Source organism: Amphibalanus amphitrite, unplaced genomic scaffold (genome assembly GCF_019059575.1).
Source record: "Amphibalanus amphitrite isolate SeventyFive unplaced genomic scaffold, NRLGWU_Aamphi_draft 000422F_arrow, whole genome shotgun sequence".
Lineage (NCBI taxonomy): Eukaryota > Metazoa > Arthropoda > Thecostraca > Balanomorpha > Balanidae > Amphibalanus > Amphibalanus amphitrite.
In genome coordinates this window covers 33,815-49,300 of record NW_024881916.1, presented here as the reverse complement: position 1 = coordinate 49,300, position 15,486 = coordinate 33,815, and the positions used below count along the sequence as shown (strand labels likewise).

Here is a 15,486-nt window from a genome sequence, read left to right as displayed (position 1 = left end):
TCCTCTCATCTCACGACTCTGACATGGCTCGCTACATAGCCTACTCACCCACCATTCACAGAAGAAAAAAAAACGTTTAGACCTTAAAAGCACGGCCTTGGCGTATTTTGTGTTCCATTAATCCAAGGGAAGTCTAACAAAAGGAAAATGCCATAAATTCAAGTGGTAAGCATTGGAAACACATCAATATACAAAATGTGGTATGAAATTTGCTTGATTTTGCTTGTTATAACGGCAACGAAATTGAATGACCATTGCCATTGTTAAATGAAATTTGCCTTTTTCCAATGCCCGATGTCACAGTCCTATGCCGTGTGCCGAAATCCATTGGCCAGTGTCGAAACCACGCTCAGTGTCGAAATTAAATGCCGCATGTCACGCCTCTGCACTATGCCGAGTTTGGAGCGTGGTTTGTCGAAAGCGCACTCCGGCTGACGTTCCTAATGCAGATCTGCCGAAACTAACTGACCGGATGCCGATTCGGATTGAAAAAAGGTGTACATAGCCTACTCGTACTCACCCTCCATTCACAGAAGAAAAAAAAAACGTTTAGACCTTAAAACCACGGCCTTGGCGTATTTTGTGTTCCATTAATCCAAGGGAAGTCTAACAAAAGGAAAATACCATAAATTCAAGTATATATATTGAGACGGGTTACACAGCACATTGGGTGGACGCGTTTCGTCTAAATGACTTTTTCGACACCCTCTCGGAAATTAAAACAATACAAACACACAAGAATAAAACTAGCACAGCAGTCTCACACTCTGTTGAAATACAGCATGCTAAGAATGCGCATTACTACAAATGATAACCTTCGATAAAAACTATTTGTCGGTACACAGCTACTGTTACATAATCATCGACGAGAATAAAAATAGCACACTTATAACGACTCGAACGGTAAGTTTTTTAAGTCAAGTTTTTAATGCTGAACACTGCTGCTGATTTTGCCCACTTAATAAACCCTACCCTGGTATTGATCGTATCGTTCGTTGTAATAAATGCCGCTTCGGTCGCTCTCCGACATCCCTTGTTCCCACAATTCGCTAACACTTTCGCCCCGTCCCAATTTGGCAAATGACTAGTGGAATGTGCGTGAACAACAAAGGCACTGTGGTCGGCGTCGTTTCGTATGTCTCGCTTGTGCTCTTTTAAGCGTGTTTGGATTCCCCTACCAGTTTCTCCAATATAAGATTTGTCGCAGTTACCACACGGTACCTGATAAACTACGCTAAGTTCTCTATTTCTAGAAGTTTTCTTTTGAGTTAACTCACCTACCTTCTTTCCAGTGGTCAGTGCCACCTTGAAGCCTGTCGTTTCGAGTTTCTGAGTGATGCTTTCGGCTACTTTTGAGTTCGGTATTGAAATAAATCGTGTGTCTTTCTTTCGAGCTGTTTCGTTCCTCGTTTTGTTTCGAATGTCTAAAGCCTTCTTTTTCAAACGAATGAGAAGACCCTTTGGGTACTTCAGCTTCATGAAAGATGAAAAGATATGCCGGATTTCGTCATCGAGATATTCTTCGCTGCATATCCGGAAAGCCCTTAAAAAGAACCCTAAGACTATCCCACTTTTGACCCTCTCGTTATGGCCTGAAAAATAATGAACGTAGTCTTCCTTATTTGTAGGTTTACGATACACTTTGAATTTTGCATGACTACCACTTCGTACTACTTCGGTATCTAAGAAGGGAATGGAGCCGTTTCTCTCTGTTTCTATAGTGAACTGGATATTTGGGTCAACCGCGTTCAGTTCGTCAAGTTTCGTTTTCAAGTCGATGTCTTTTGGCGCTACAACTAAGACGTCGTCAACATATCGCACCCACAATACATTTTCACCCATGATATTTTGGTACCTGTGTTTTTCTAGCCACTCCATATAAAGGCAAGCAGCCACCGGACTGAGAGGCGATCCCATAGCTAGCCCGCTGTGCTGAACATACTCATCTGACTCGAACCTGAATCCTCCAAATTTCATGCACATTGATACAAGGCTAATATAGTCAGATTTTGCGAGCGGTAACTGATCTGAATCCATCTTTTCGACTACATTTTTGATAACCCTAAGGGCATCATCTACTGGTACATTAGTAAAGAGAGACTTCACGTCAAAGCTGGCCAGGTACTTATCTGTTAAGTCGGTGTTCTTAAGTCGTTCGATCAGATCGTCGCTGTTTCGTAAGTGTGCATCACTGACCGCCCCCAGGTTCGCGGTGAGCGGCTTCGCAAGTGTTTTCGCTAGTCGATGGGGTGCGCTACCGATGCCGGATGTAATCGGTCGTAATGGTATGCCGTCTTTATGCAGTTTCGGGAGGCCGCGCATCTTCGGTGCTTCTGGTGCTTCCTCTAGTGGGTGTAACATGTTTTTGCCTTTCTCTGTTTTCTTCAGAACTTTTCTTGCGTCTTTATTGAACTGTTTGCTGATCTTGTCAACGAATCCATGCGGCTTTTTTGTGTACGTATCACTGTCGTCGAGAAGAACTTGCATTTTTTCTACGTAGTCTATTTTGTTGATGATCACCACTCCTCCTCCTTTATCTGCGGGAGTGATCACTATGGACGGATCATCCGCTAACGTTTTGAGTGCCTTCATATAACGTCTGGGTAGCTTGTCTGGCTCACTATCAGCTAGTGCCTTGCAACATAAAATGATACCTTGAATGAATCCTTTTTCTATATCATCTTCGCTGCTCTTGTAATTCCGCTGGACGTGCTCCATGTAACTGTTCCTATCCTTTCCAGAGTCGAATTTCATACCCAATGCTAAGGCATCCTTTTCGTCATCACTTAACTGCCGAGACGAAAGATTGGTCAGAATATCAACGTTACCCACTTCTTTCCAGGGACTTGTTTCACAAAGCGTCCGTAGTTTTCGTGTCAGATTCGTCTTCTGGCTGTCGTTAAAGTCGCTAAGTTTCGTTCGTAACGCTGCAGGTAGCGGTAATCCCTTGACATCATCGCGTAGTTCGTATATTTTGTTCTGCAGATCAGTACACGCTTCTTCTAGATATCTTCGAGCTGAATCACCAAACGGATGAGCTTTACTTTTGTTCTTGAGATATTGTGGAGCTGATTTAGGTAACACCTGTTCCACTAAACATTCACGAAGAAATTTCAGGCGGTTTACCAGAAGCACCGAAGAACACCAGAAGCACCGAAGATGCGCGGCCTCCCGAAACTGCATAAAGACGGCATACCATTACGACCGATTACATCCGGCATCGGTAGCGCACCCCATCGACTAGCGAAAACACTTGCGAAGCCGCTCACCGCGAACCTGGGGGCGGTCAGTGATGCACACTTACGAAACAGCGACGATCTGATCGAACGACTTAAGAACACCGACTTAACAGATAAGTACCTGGCCAGCTTTGACGTGAAGTCTCTCTTTACTAATGTACCAGTAGATGATGCCCTTAGGGTTATCAAAAATGTAGTCGAAAAGATGGATTCAGATCAGTTACCGCTCGCAAAATCTGACTATATTAGCCTTGTATCAATGTGCATGAAATTTGGAGGATTCAGGTTCGAGTCAGATGAGTATGTTCAGCACAGCGGGCTAGCTATGGGATCGCCTCTCAGTCCGGTGGCTGCTTGCCTTTATATGGAGTGGCTAGAAAAACACAGGTACCAAAATATCATGGGTGAAAATGTATTGTGGGTGCGATATGTTGACGACGTCTTAGTTGTAGCGCCAAAAGACATCGACTTGAAAACGAAACTTGACGAACTGAACGCGGTTGACCCAAATATCCAGTTCACTATAGAAACAGAGAGAAACGGCTCCATTCCCTTCTTAGATACCGAAGTAGTACGAAGTGGTAGTCATGCAAAATTCAAAGTGTATCGTAAACCTACAAATAAGGAAGACTACGTTCATTATTTTTCAGGCCATAACGAGAGGGTCAAAAGTGGGATAGTCTTAGGGTTCTTTTTAAGGGCTTTCCGGATATGCAGCGAAGAATATCTCGATGACGAAATCCGGCATATCTTTTCATCTTTCATGAAGCTGAAGTACCCAAAGGGTCTTCTCATTCGTTTGAAAAAGAAGGCTTTAGACATTCGAAACAAAACGAGGAACGAAACAGCTCGAAAGAAAGACACACGATTTATTTCAATACCGAACTCAAAAGTAGCCGAAAGCATCACTCAGAAACTCGAAACGACAGGCTTCAAGGTGGCACTGACCACTGGAAAGAAGGTAGGTGAGTTAACTCAAAAGAAAACTTCTAGAAATAGAGAACTTAGCGTAGTTTATCAGGTACCGTGTGGTAACTGCGACAAATCTTATATTGGAGAAACTGGTAGGGGAATCCAAACACGCTTAAAAGAGCACAAGCGAGACATACGAAACGACGCCGACCACAGTGCCTTTGTTGTTCACGCACATTCCACTAGTCATTTGCCAAATTGGGACGGGGCGAAAGTGTTAGCGAATTGTGGGAACAAGGGATGTCGGAGAGCGACCGAAGCGGCATTTATTACAACGAACGATACGATCAATACCAGGGTAGGGTTTATTAAGTGGGCAAAATCAGCAGCAGTGTTCAGCATTAAAAACTTGACTTAAAAAACTTACCGTTCGAGTCGTTATAAGTGTGCTATTTTTATTCTCGTCGATGATTATGTAACAGTAGCTGTGTACCGACAAATAGTTTTTATCGAAGGTTATCATTTGTAGTAATGCGCATTCTTAGCATGCTGTATTTCAACAGAGTGTGAGACTGCTGTGCTAGTTTTATTCTTGTGTGTTTGTATTGTTTTAATTTCCGAGAGGGTGTCGAAAAAGTCATTTAGACGAAACGCGTCCACCCAATGTGCTGTGTAACCCGTCTCAATATATATATTTGTCTATTACTACTCATAAATTCAAGTGGTAAGCATTGGAAACACATCAATATACAAAATGTGGTATGAAATTTGCTTGATTTTGCTTGTTATAACGGCAACGAAATTGAATGACCATTGCCATTGTAAAATGAAATTTGCCTTTTTCCAATGCCCGATGTCACAGTCCTATGCCGTGTGCCGAAATCCATTGGCCAGTGTCGAAACCACGCTCAGTGTCGAAATTAAATGCCGCATGTCACGCCTCTGCACTATGCCGAGTTTGGAGCGTGGTTTGTCGAAAGCGCACTCCGGCTGACGTTCCTAATGCAGATCTGCCGAAACTAACTGACCGGATGCCGATTCGGATTGAAAAAAGGTGTAGTTGCCCCCCTTTACTTCTGCAACGATATCGTCGCAACGCGAAGAGATAGAGAAGCGAAACTTGCACACATCTTCCTGAATACCTAGCCGAGGTTGTGTCCAAATTTGGTGTCGATCCCATTTGAAATGACGTCACAGTGACGTCATAAGTGAAATTAAAGATCTGCGACTCTCATATTCCTCACGATACATCAGATATATGGGACCGAATATAAAGGGTCGATTATTGGTCAGAAACTAGATTGAAGTGTAGTTAGCTGTTTTAGGATGACAGCAGGTGCTGTCTAGTTCATTTACAGTTGAGTTTCATGCTCAGCGTCATCAGAAACGGTCCATATCGGAAAACGACAAAAATTTATGACGTCACTGTGACGTCATCTTAGGTGCTACAACCACCAAACTTTCCTCAAACATTGCCTAGGTATTCATTTGAAGCTATGCCAAGTTTCACGTTCGTAGCTCATCAGGTTTCGGAGATATTTCACAAAACGTAAAGGGGGGGCAACTTTACGCCCCCCCCCCCCAGCGGCTCGTGGGTTAAGTTTAACAGCGGAACTCTTATCATTGAGAGTCGGTTTTGTTTTGTGAATATATAAAGATTCCAAAATTCTCAACTGAAAACTAGAACTTTCCATGTCAATAATTTGAAAGTCATCTAATGAGAAAGGAGTGTCACAAGCTAAGGAGTGGTCCCTTACTGAAGATGCGACGGGACAAGTTAAATGGGTTCCAGTTCTGTCGGACTTTCCTTGATGCTGGCATACTCTAGTGCAGGGGCGGGCAAAGTCCGGCCCGCGGGCCGGATGCGGCCCGCCAAGCTCCGGTGTCCGGCCCGCGGCCTGGATAGGCAGCCAGCATTGCAATCCGGCCCGCGAGCCCTACGGAAGCCCAGTTTAGGATTATGGTTCATCCGAGTTCAGTTGCAATAGCACCACGGTGACCTGCTGTTCTTCAGTGAGGTACGCTGGCTGAGTCGCGGCGCCATGCTGTCCCGTGTTTGGGAGCTCAGGCAGGACATCGCGAGCTTCCTACATGAGAAAAGCTCGCCATACGCCGATAAATTCAGTGATTCCAGGTGGCTGGCTGACCTGGCACTGCTCACGGACATCCGACATCCCACCTGAACACGCTAAATACAAAACTTCAAGGAAAGGATCTTCTGCTCCCCGACATGTATGCGCATGTCACTGCCTTCGAGGTGAAGCTGCGTCTGTGGGAAGCCCAGGTAGGTCGAGGACAGCTTGACCACTTCCCTCGCCTGGCCACCTGTGCTGCGGAAGATGTCGACCGCGACGGGTGTGCCGCTGCTCTTGCCACTCTGCGCCAGGAGTTCACGAACCGCTTCGCTGGCGTTCGGGAGCTCGCTACCGACTTCAAGCTGGTGACAGCACCGTTCGACTTCAGTGTCGACGACGGACGAAGCGCCGGTATCCCTGCAGATGGAGTCGGTGGAACTCCAAAGCAGTGATGAACTCAGAGGAAAGTTCCGAACCTCTTCGCCTCTGCCCTTCTTCCGCGATGTCATTATCCCCACTGGCGGATATCCCAACTACAAATCGCACGTCCAACGCATCGCTGCCATGTTCGGTAGCACGTACATACTGCTGCGAACAGCTGTTCTCCAAAATGAAGTACGTGAAGTCCCGCCTCCGATCCAGACTGTCTGATCGTCACCTGAATGACGTCCTCAGGCTGAGCTCGACATCTGTGGCGCCGAATGTCGAAGGGCTTCTTCACGGCAGGAAGCAGCAACACCCTTCGCACTAAAAACGAGGGTGCGGAGATCGAAGGACGGCGACGCATTCCGGTACCTTTCTGGGACAGCATGAAGGGAGTGACGTGGAGTATCGTTTCAATACAGATTGCATGTGAATCACAAAGTATTTTGTCTTCTTACGATCGAGAAAAGTTTTGCGGCATAAACCAAGAAACTAAACACAAACATCAAGGTAGCCCGCCGTCTCCAGCTTCTTGAGGTACTTCTCAAATAAGGTGAGTCGTTATTTCTATGATTCCTAGTGTGTCTGTGCATTTTACAAAAGCAGGTTTGATTTTTAGTACGGTTGCCATGGGTCAAAAGTCATTCGTTTGTAAGTGTAACTATAGGTATTTGTCTCTGTCATGAGACAGTCATTGCCCGTCGTTAGTCAGTCGCGTCATAGCAACAGCATCCATTTTAGTCATTGACAAACGCAACTCTGGCGAGCTTAGCACTCAGGCCCCCCAGTTGCTCACAAATGCAACACCCGGCCCGCGCTCCAAAAAGTTTGCCCGCCCCTGCTCTAGTGCATAATCTTACATAGGTGGACCCTATGTAGGTCCCCTCACACGAGGGGCAACTGAATTTATAAATGACACTAGATCGGCAAGCCTTAAGCCCGGTTCCCACTGGGCCCGTCACCCGTCGAAACGGGCCCGTCGCCGTCACCGACCGTTTTGAAGGCCGCTTTTCCCAAGTTGAATATGGTAGCCATGAAACGGGCCATATGGTAGCACTTGTCGTGACAAAAACGGCGCGCGTGATTCGTTCTACGCGCAGTGTTGGGAAACGGGGAGGCCGGCTGGCCGGCGGCGCGGCGGCTCGCTGTGGGGAGTCCGTCCCGGGTCCGGCGGGCCGTCCTGGAACACGCGGCGGTGCCGCGTCTCGCTGTGGGGGTCTGTCCGAGCGGCCGCGTCCCCCTTACCGCCTTCCGGCGGCGAGGGGTCAGTTTGGCGAGAGGTTTGGTGCAGTGTGCACGTGAAGTGAACATACTGGACAAATACAGGTTTGCTTGAATTTCAAACACCTACTATCATAATATTTTCCAGACAGGACCACACTCCAATCAAATTGGCTACCTAAAATACCATCACATTTCCATCCAAACCGCTGGATGATCAGTAATGTAATATTGTGCTGGGGGGGGGGGGGAAGTGTATAATACTCCTGTTTGAGCTGTTAAATTTGAGCATTGTCCTCATGGCTAGACCGACATATGTACTTACCAGAGCGGCGCATTGCTAGAGGAGTGTAACGACAATTTCTCTTCAAAATGTACCACATTCTACGCTATTTTACTGAAATAATCAGTTTTACATGTTTTACAGTCATCTACAACCTCGTTCAAACCATACTCACACGTAAAATGAGAAGGAACACAGCAGCACCGACACGAAAAACGGGCCCGTTCCGCACCAAAACATGAATATTTTCATGTCTCCGAAACGGGCTCCGACGGCGACGGGCCCGTCGCAGTCAGCTGTTGCGCCCCGTCATGTGGCCTCGCCGCCCGGTTCCCACTGAGCCCGTCAGGGACGGGCCGTAAACGGGCCCGTCAACGGCGACGGGCCCGTTTCGACGGGTGACGGGCCCAGTGGGAACCGGGCTTTAGGGACAACGTCTTTGAACCGAAACAGGGAGCCTATGCTTAGTTTGTTGCGTAGCACTAGCCTGGGGTTCATGTAGGGATAGTACTTTTTCAGAAGTGATTCTACTGCTTCTTTTAGTTTTGGCGACTGTTTCCCGAAATAGGGAAGAACAAAATATTTTTCAAGTTTTTCTACGTGGTACGTCGAGACCTTGGGCGTAAACAGTTTGTTCAAAAACTTGGAAATCGCTGAGTCAATAAGAGCCTTTGGGTAGCCATTTTCTGTAAAGAACTTACGGAGGAAGCTGATCTCCATATCAAAAAGTTTGAAAGACGAGCTAATGTTATAGGCGCGATAGATGGCAGTGTTTAGGATGGCTTTCTTAATAGAGAGAGGGATGTAGCTGCATATGCAGCTAAGTCAAGCATATGCTTGACTTAGCTGTGTCAAACTCTTATTTTCTGTTCAACAGTAAACTGTACAGACAGACTGATGGTGTGGGTATGGGTCTACCCTTAGGTCCAACGTTTGCTAACATCTTCCTGTGTTTCCATGAGAAAAAATGGTTAAGTACGTGCCCGTCAGAATTTCATCCATCATACTACAAGAGGTATGTGGATGATTGCTTTTTGATTTTCAATGACATTTCACATGTGGATAAGTTCCTCGATTTTTTGAATGGTCAGCATCCAAAAATGAAGTTTACCAAGGAGGTCGAATCAGACGGCTCACTTCCTTTTTTAGATGTCCGGATAAGACGATCTGGAAACTCGCTAGAAACATCCGTTTATCGCAAGCCATCATACACTGGCCTCGGTCTTAGCTTTTTTAGCTACATCCCTCTCTCTATTAAGAAAGCCATCCTAAACACTGCCATCTATCGCGCCTATAACATTAGCTCGTCTTTCAAACTTTTTGATATGGAGATCAGCTTCCTCCGTAAGTTCTTTACAGAAAATGGCTACCCAAAGGCTCTTATTGACTCAGCGATTTCCAAGTTTTTGAACAAACGGTTTACGCCCAAGGTCTCGACGTACCACGTAGAAAAACTTGAAAAATATTTTGTTCTTCCCTATTTCGGGAAACAGTCACTAAAACTAAAAGAAGCAGTAGAATCACTTCTGAAAAAGTACTATCCCTACATGAACCCCAGGCCAGTGCTACGCAACAAACTAAGCATAGGCTCCCTGTTTCGGTTCAAAGACGTTGTCCCTAAGGCTTGCCGATCTAGTGTCATTTATAAATTCAGTTGCCCCTCGTGTGAGGGGACCTACATAGGGTCCACCTATGTAAGATTATGCACTAGAGTATGCCAGCATCAAGGAAAGTCCGACAGAACTGGAACCCATTTAACTTGTCCCGTCGCATCTTCAGTAAGGGACCACTCCTTAGCTTGTGACACTCCTTTCTCATTAGATGACTTTCAAATTATTGACATGGAAAGGTCTAGTTTTCAGTTGAGATTTTTGGAATCTTTATATATTCACAAAACAAAACCGACTCTCAATGATAAGAGTTCCGCTGTTAAACTTAATATTGTCACCTAGGGGGTCATTATGAAATGATGCGTATGATTTGTTTAGTGTGTTTGTGAATTTTTGAATTAGACTTGCGATACTGTGCCGACTCGCTCACCGCGCTGATTGCTTGTTACTATGTATCGAAATGTAACGAATCACTCAATCACTGATGATGTCTCTGTTAAGAGAAGAAACGTTTGAAAAATGTTACTAAATGATCAATACAACTCTGTGCCTTTTAATCAGGTTCATTCTCATCTTAATATTGTTTTAAGTAGAAAATTGTTAATTATATTATTAAATTATAATCAATAAACTGCTCAAGGCAAGTCACGTGATGCTACCAGATTCTGTGCTTGGATAGCATCTTTTTCAACTTCGATTTTGAACACTTTTTACCTTCTTTGAGGCCAAACGATGGACGTGTTGAGACACAGAATGAAACAGTGAATCTATTGATGCCAAAATTTGATCGCTTTTTGCATTTCTAGACTAGTAAATCCTGGCTCAAACTTTGACCAGTTTGTGTGTAAACCCTATGGTGAAGGGAAAACTTCAAACCCAGCTGACGTCATTACTCTGCTACCAAATCGTGTCATACATACATGCATGCATACATACATACATGCCGGCTCCGTGCGTTACGTACCACTGCGTAGCGTCTCTCCTTGTAGCCGGCCCAGGCGATCAGGTACTGTCCGACCGTCGTGATGATGGACAGGATGACGACGATCTCCAGCATGCCCATCTTCCTAGCGCGCCGGTAGTAGTAGAGTGCCGAGCGCCAGTCGGGCATTCCCTCCACCAGGAACGAATCGTACATTTGGCGGCGCCCTGGATCACGCAGCACCTCGTAGACGGCCACCAGCTGTCCGAGCACGGCAATCATCAGACACACGACCACTGGCGGATCCAGGGGGGGGGCATTAGGGGCATATGCCCCCCCCCGACAGGAGCCTGGGGAGGGCATTCAGTACAAGTATGCCCCCCCCCGTTCAGACTTACACTTCATACGCCTATAACGAGGAACTAAATAAAAATGGATTAGAAAGCCTTCCTAGTAACTACTTTTGTGATCAGAGTCGTTTTAGTAACCTCAATTTAGTTGTCATTGCTTTATTTTGTCTAAAAATCAGGGATGCGGAGCCGTGGAAATTTCAGACGGCTCCGGCTCCGGCTCCGGCTCCGGAGAAAAAAATCGGCTCCGGCTCCGGCTTCGGCTCCGGGTGAAATGTCATGGCGGCTCCGGCTCCGGCTCCGGCTCCGAGCAAAATGATCCGGCTCCGGCTTCTACTCAGTACATCCCCTATGAGATCAATTAAATACTGGTGGAAGAAAAAAAGGCGATGGGATTGGTACACGTTGCTTCTGTATTTGTATAACAAGGCTATTTTGAATACCTCATTGTTTTACGCCTTGTACTGTCAAACCGAACCAGGTAAATAATTGTTTCCTCTTAAGAAAAGGAGCCGGAGTCGCCCCCTTTTTTGACGGCTCCGGCTCCGGCTCCGGGCAAAATATGCCGGCTCCGGCGGCTCCGGCTCCAGCTCCGGCTCCGGCTCCGCATCCCTGCTAAAAATATGTTGCTTCTTAGTTCTTACCACAGGGGAGTCATGCCGCTTCAACCCTTTTGACCGTATTGTCTAACGATGGCACTCATATTGCGCAAACCAGGAATCGGCCGCCGCCTATGCTTGGGAATAGGAACGGTTAGAATATGATTTACCTGTATGGCCGCAGCCAGCGCAGCGTAACCAGGGGGGGGGGCACAGGGGGCGCGTGCCGCCTCATTAGATGCATGGTGCCCTATGGGCCCGAGAGGCCCTGCAGTGCCAATTGGCCGCTCAGGGTCCAAGCGTGCCTTATTTCGACTGAGATAAGATAAGACCCGCAGGACTCGTGAGAGCACCTCACGGAGTCACGGGTTCCTGAGTCGCCACACATCACACATCTCCATAAGGGCCCCACTCCGGCTTCTGAGGGCCCTGTGCTGGCCTCTGAGTGACCTTGCTGACCTTTTAAGCGTCAGCTCTAATTAGGGTCCTGGCCCATACCGGCATGGAACGGCTCCACACCAGTGTCTCTGAGGGCCCATAACGGCGCCTGTGAGGGTCTCACACCGGCGCCTTTGAGGGCCCAACACCGCCAATCTGAGGGACTAACACCAATATTTCTTAACCCTCGCCCGCACATGGGGGGGGGGGTGGTTGCCACCCCCCCAGGTAGTCTTTCTCCTCTGCACTCAACATTTTTAGAGCTAGAAGACTAATGTTTCGTATAGCTGCTCCTCTACTCTTTCTTGATGTCCACTGAAAATTTCAAGTTTCTGTGATTTTTGGTTTCGGAGATATGACCTTGTTTTTCAGGTCATGTCATGACCCAAATGGCCAATTCTCAACACCTTGCGTTTGCCCTGGGCCTTGTGAGCTTTTGACACCTTGATTTCGGCCTCGTTTGCCAGTCTTACCTCCCACCTATCATGGAACATGTTGTCCGACGATGTACAGGTGTCAAGGTCAGGGTCAAGGTCAACCTAGGTCATCTAAGATAATTGCGTTTTAGGCAAGCTGAATTTACTTTTTTTGAAGTTTTTTGACTGCATTTTGGTAAAAGCTTCTCAGATCATGATTTCATGTAATATGGACACAAAAACAATCGGTGCACACATCAGTATACACACAGACACACACAGACATACAAAGACATATGCTTGACCTTGACCTAACTTGACCTGAAATGACCTCAGCAGCAAAAATCTGGTCGGGTAGTGTGACAAAGAGGTTCTAGCTGGCTTGGCACCAGAAAACAGCATCGTCATCGGTATATGATAAGCAGCGCACTTGATATCCAACGGTGACCCAAAACAGCAACATTTTTGTTTGTTTGACCTGACCTGGAAGGTCAATGACTGACCTGAGAAGGTAAAACTGGGTATCATTGGATTCGTCTCTTCCCGAAGAATCTTTTTGGTCTTTACCGCTAAGCTCTATCTCCAACAGGAACGAAATGGCGCGGGGGGGGGTGGCAACCCCCCCCCCCATGTGCGTTCTAGGATGGGAAAATGGCATGTGCGGGCGAGGCTTAAGGCCCTACAACGGCGGCGGCTATGAGGGCCCCACACTTGCGCCTCTGAAGGTCTTACACAGGCGCATCTGACGGCTACCTACCTGCAACTCTGTGGGCCCCACACTGGTGACTCTGAGGGCTCCCAGTGACGCCTGAGATTATACCACGCCGGTCTCCAGGATCCCACAGGGCTCCTGAAGGCCTCTGCTGGCCCTTGCTGGTCTCTTGAAGACCCCTCGCCCCCATGCATGTGTCTCTGAGGAGTGAGGACTCCCACAACGATGCCTTTGAAAGTCTTCACCGGCGACTGTGAGGGCACCACACAGACACGTCTGAGGGCCCTACACCGCCACCTCTGAGACACCAGTGTCTCCTGAGGCCCCACATCGCACAGTGGGCGATCCGGCCGGTGTAGCCTCGCGTAACCTATCGGCATTCATAACATCCATGTTTTTGAAGCTAGAACCACAATATTTAGGAGCAACCTTCTTGAATATCCAATGAGCATATGTATTAAATAAGGACTATCTCTTTTAGGATTTGTGCTCTGTGGCGAGCTTGCAATTTGCCTAATTGCCGCTCGAATAACGCATGAATAGTTTTGTTGAGGGTAGGTCGAAATTTATGACGATATGAGCTGGGTAGGACATTGAAATGGTGTGTACCTCCGTAGAAAATTGCTTCCAAACCAACTTTTTATTCAAACGATTATGCCCTACCAATTTATACATATCATGAAACAGCGTAAAGCTCGCCCGGCAAGGCCCCATTTCATACCGTGACTCAAGCAGCGGGTTTGGTTTTTGGTAAATAACTTCGCAAAAAATGGCCGCAGAACCACGATTTTGACATCGTCGTGTTCGCCTTGCTCAGGCGCGTCGAATGGTATACTTTTTGTTCAGGTGAGGCCACCGTAAGGTGTTGACCTCGAGTCAAGGTCAGGTCAGAGGTCTTCAAATCACGAAGTTGGTCGAAGGAGGTCATATCGCATATCATTCGATTCGGCAGGTCTTCCGGAGTCCATTGGTGACCTTGTCGACTCTCTAGCTCAATTTGATCGGGAGTTATTGACGAAAAACTCGTATGACCCTAGTGACGTCATAAATGACGTCATGCAAGGTCAACAATGCAAAAATGCAGCATCAGATCTTGCAAGGAGTGCATGAAGTAACGATTCCATGTACTTGAGACAATTGAATATCATCCCTGGCGCCAAAATAACAGTTTTCATATTTCCCCATTGACTTATAGGCGAGGTCACGTGACCAACCTGACTTTATGTGACATTTAGGAAAAATCTGAGATATAAAAGTTGTAAGACCTCTAAAGGACAATAAGTCCTGCAAGTCTCACTTCCCTGTGAAAGTTACTCTGGCACTGAGAGCGTTGCAAGGTTGCGACATCTGAGGATCGTGCAGAGGTTCATTTATGACGTCATAGGTCAGTGACCTGACCTGACTTGAAAGTGCGGTTGGTGTCACAAGATTTGGCGTGCATCAAAGGTCAGGTATGCCAAGTTGCAGTTCTCTATTGCCTGGGTGTTTTGAGCTATCGCGAAAACACCCTTTGTGGCATTTACCACTTGTGCTCAAGTGCACCAAGCCACGGCCAACCCTTAGAATAAAAAGGTGTCTGGATGCCAGGGCTGCAAGAAGCTGCAAATTTTCACAGGCTCCCCTAATAGATAGTGTCTTAGTGCATGCGATACAGCATTGTTTTCAGTTCATCCTCGTAAAACTTTTTTTGCTGGGCTTGGTTAATTCAGTAAACGTAATGTTCGGTGGTAGAAAAAATATAAAAAGTTAACCTAATTATAAGACATTTTGAACTGATTTTGTCTACTTGCTTTCTATGGCGGAATCGTCTAAACATCTAAATTTCACTTTCCATGCAAAATGGATGCTCAACACCTAGCAATTTCATCGTTCCGCAAAATATTCAAAGAGCGTAAAAATCGGCTGTGATTATCCCCCTTATGAAGTGTTACGGAACGCTGTCTTTAACGGTACTTTTGTCTACGAAAAAATGTCTCCTGAGCCATGCAAATGCACTAATCGTAATATTTGATGAATTTTCTGTCGACTAGTATGCGTTGTTTTCCAATTTTCGGAAAAAAAGTGTCTTTGAGGTTTCGCGAGGCTAGACCGGCCCGATCGCCTACCGTGCATCGGCGACTCTGAGGGTCCCACACCGGCGCCTCTGGGGCCCCACACCAGTGCCTCTGGCAGCCAGCCGCCGGTAACTCTGTAGGTCCTACACCGGTGACTCTGAGGGCCCCACCGGCGTCTGAGAGTACCACGCCGATCTCTAAGGACTCCACAGGGCTCCTGAAGATACTGCCG

At 46.8% G+C, this 15,486-nt stretch overlaps 1 protein-coding gene across 1 annotated transcript in view; it reads right to left on the bottom strand.

The window, feature by feature from the left end:
* Nucleotides 1-10,967, bottom strand: part of LOC122391119 (dnaJ homolog subfamily C member 1-like) — a 121,869-nt gene extending 110,902 nt beyond the window's left edge. Inside the window, exon 1 of the mRNA XM_043384783.1 lies at nt 10,728-10,967. Coding sequence (XP_043240718.1) covers nt 10,728-10,967 — 240 coding nt within the window. The remainder of the gene's footprint in view (nt 1-10,727) is intronic.
* Between the last annotated feature and the right edge of the window lie 4,519 nt (nt 10,968-15,486).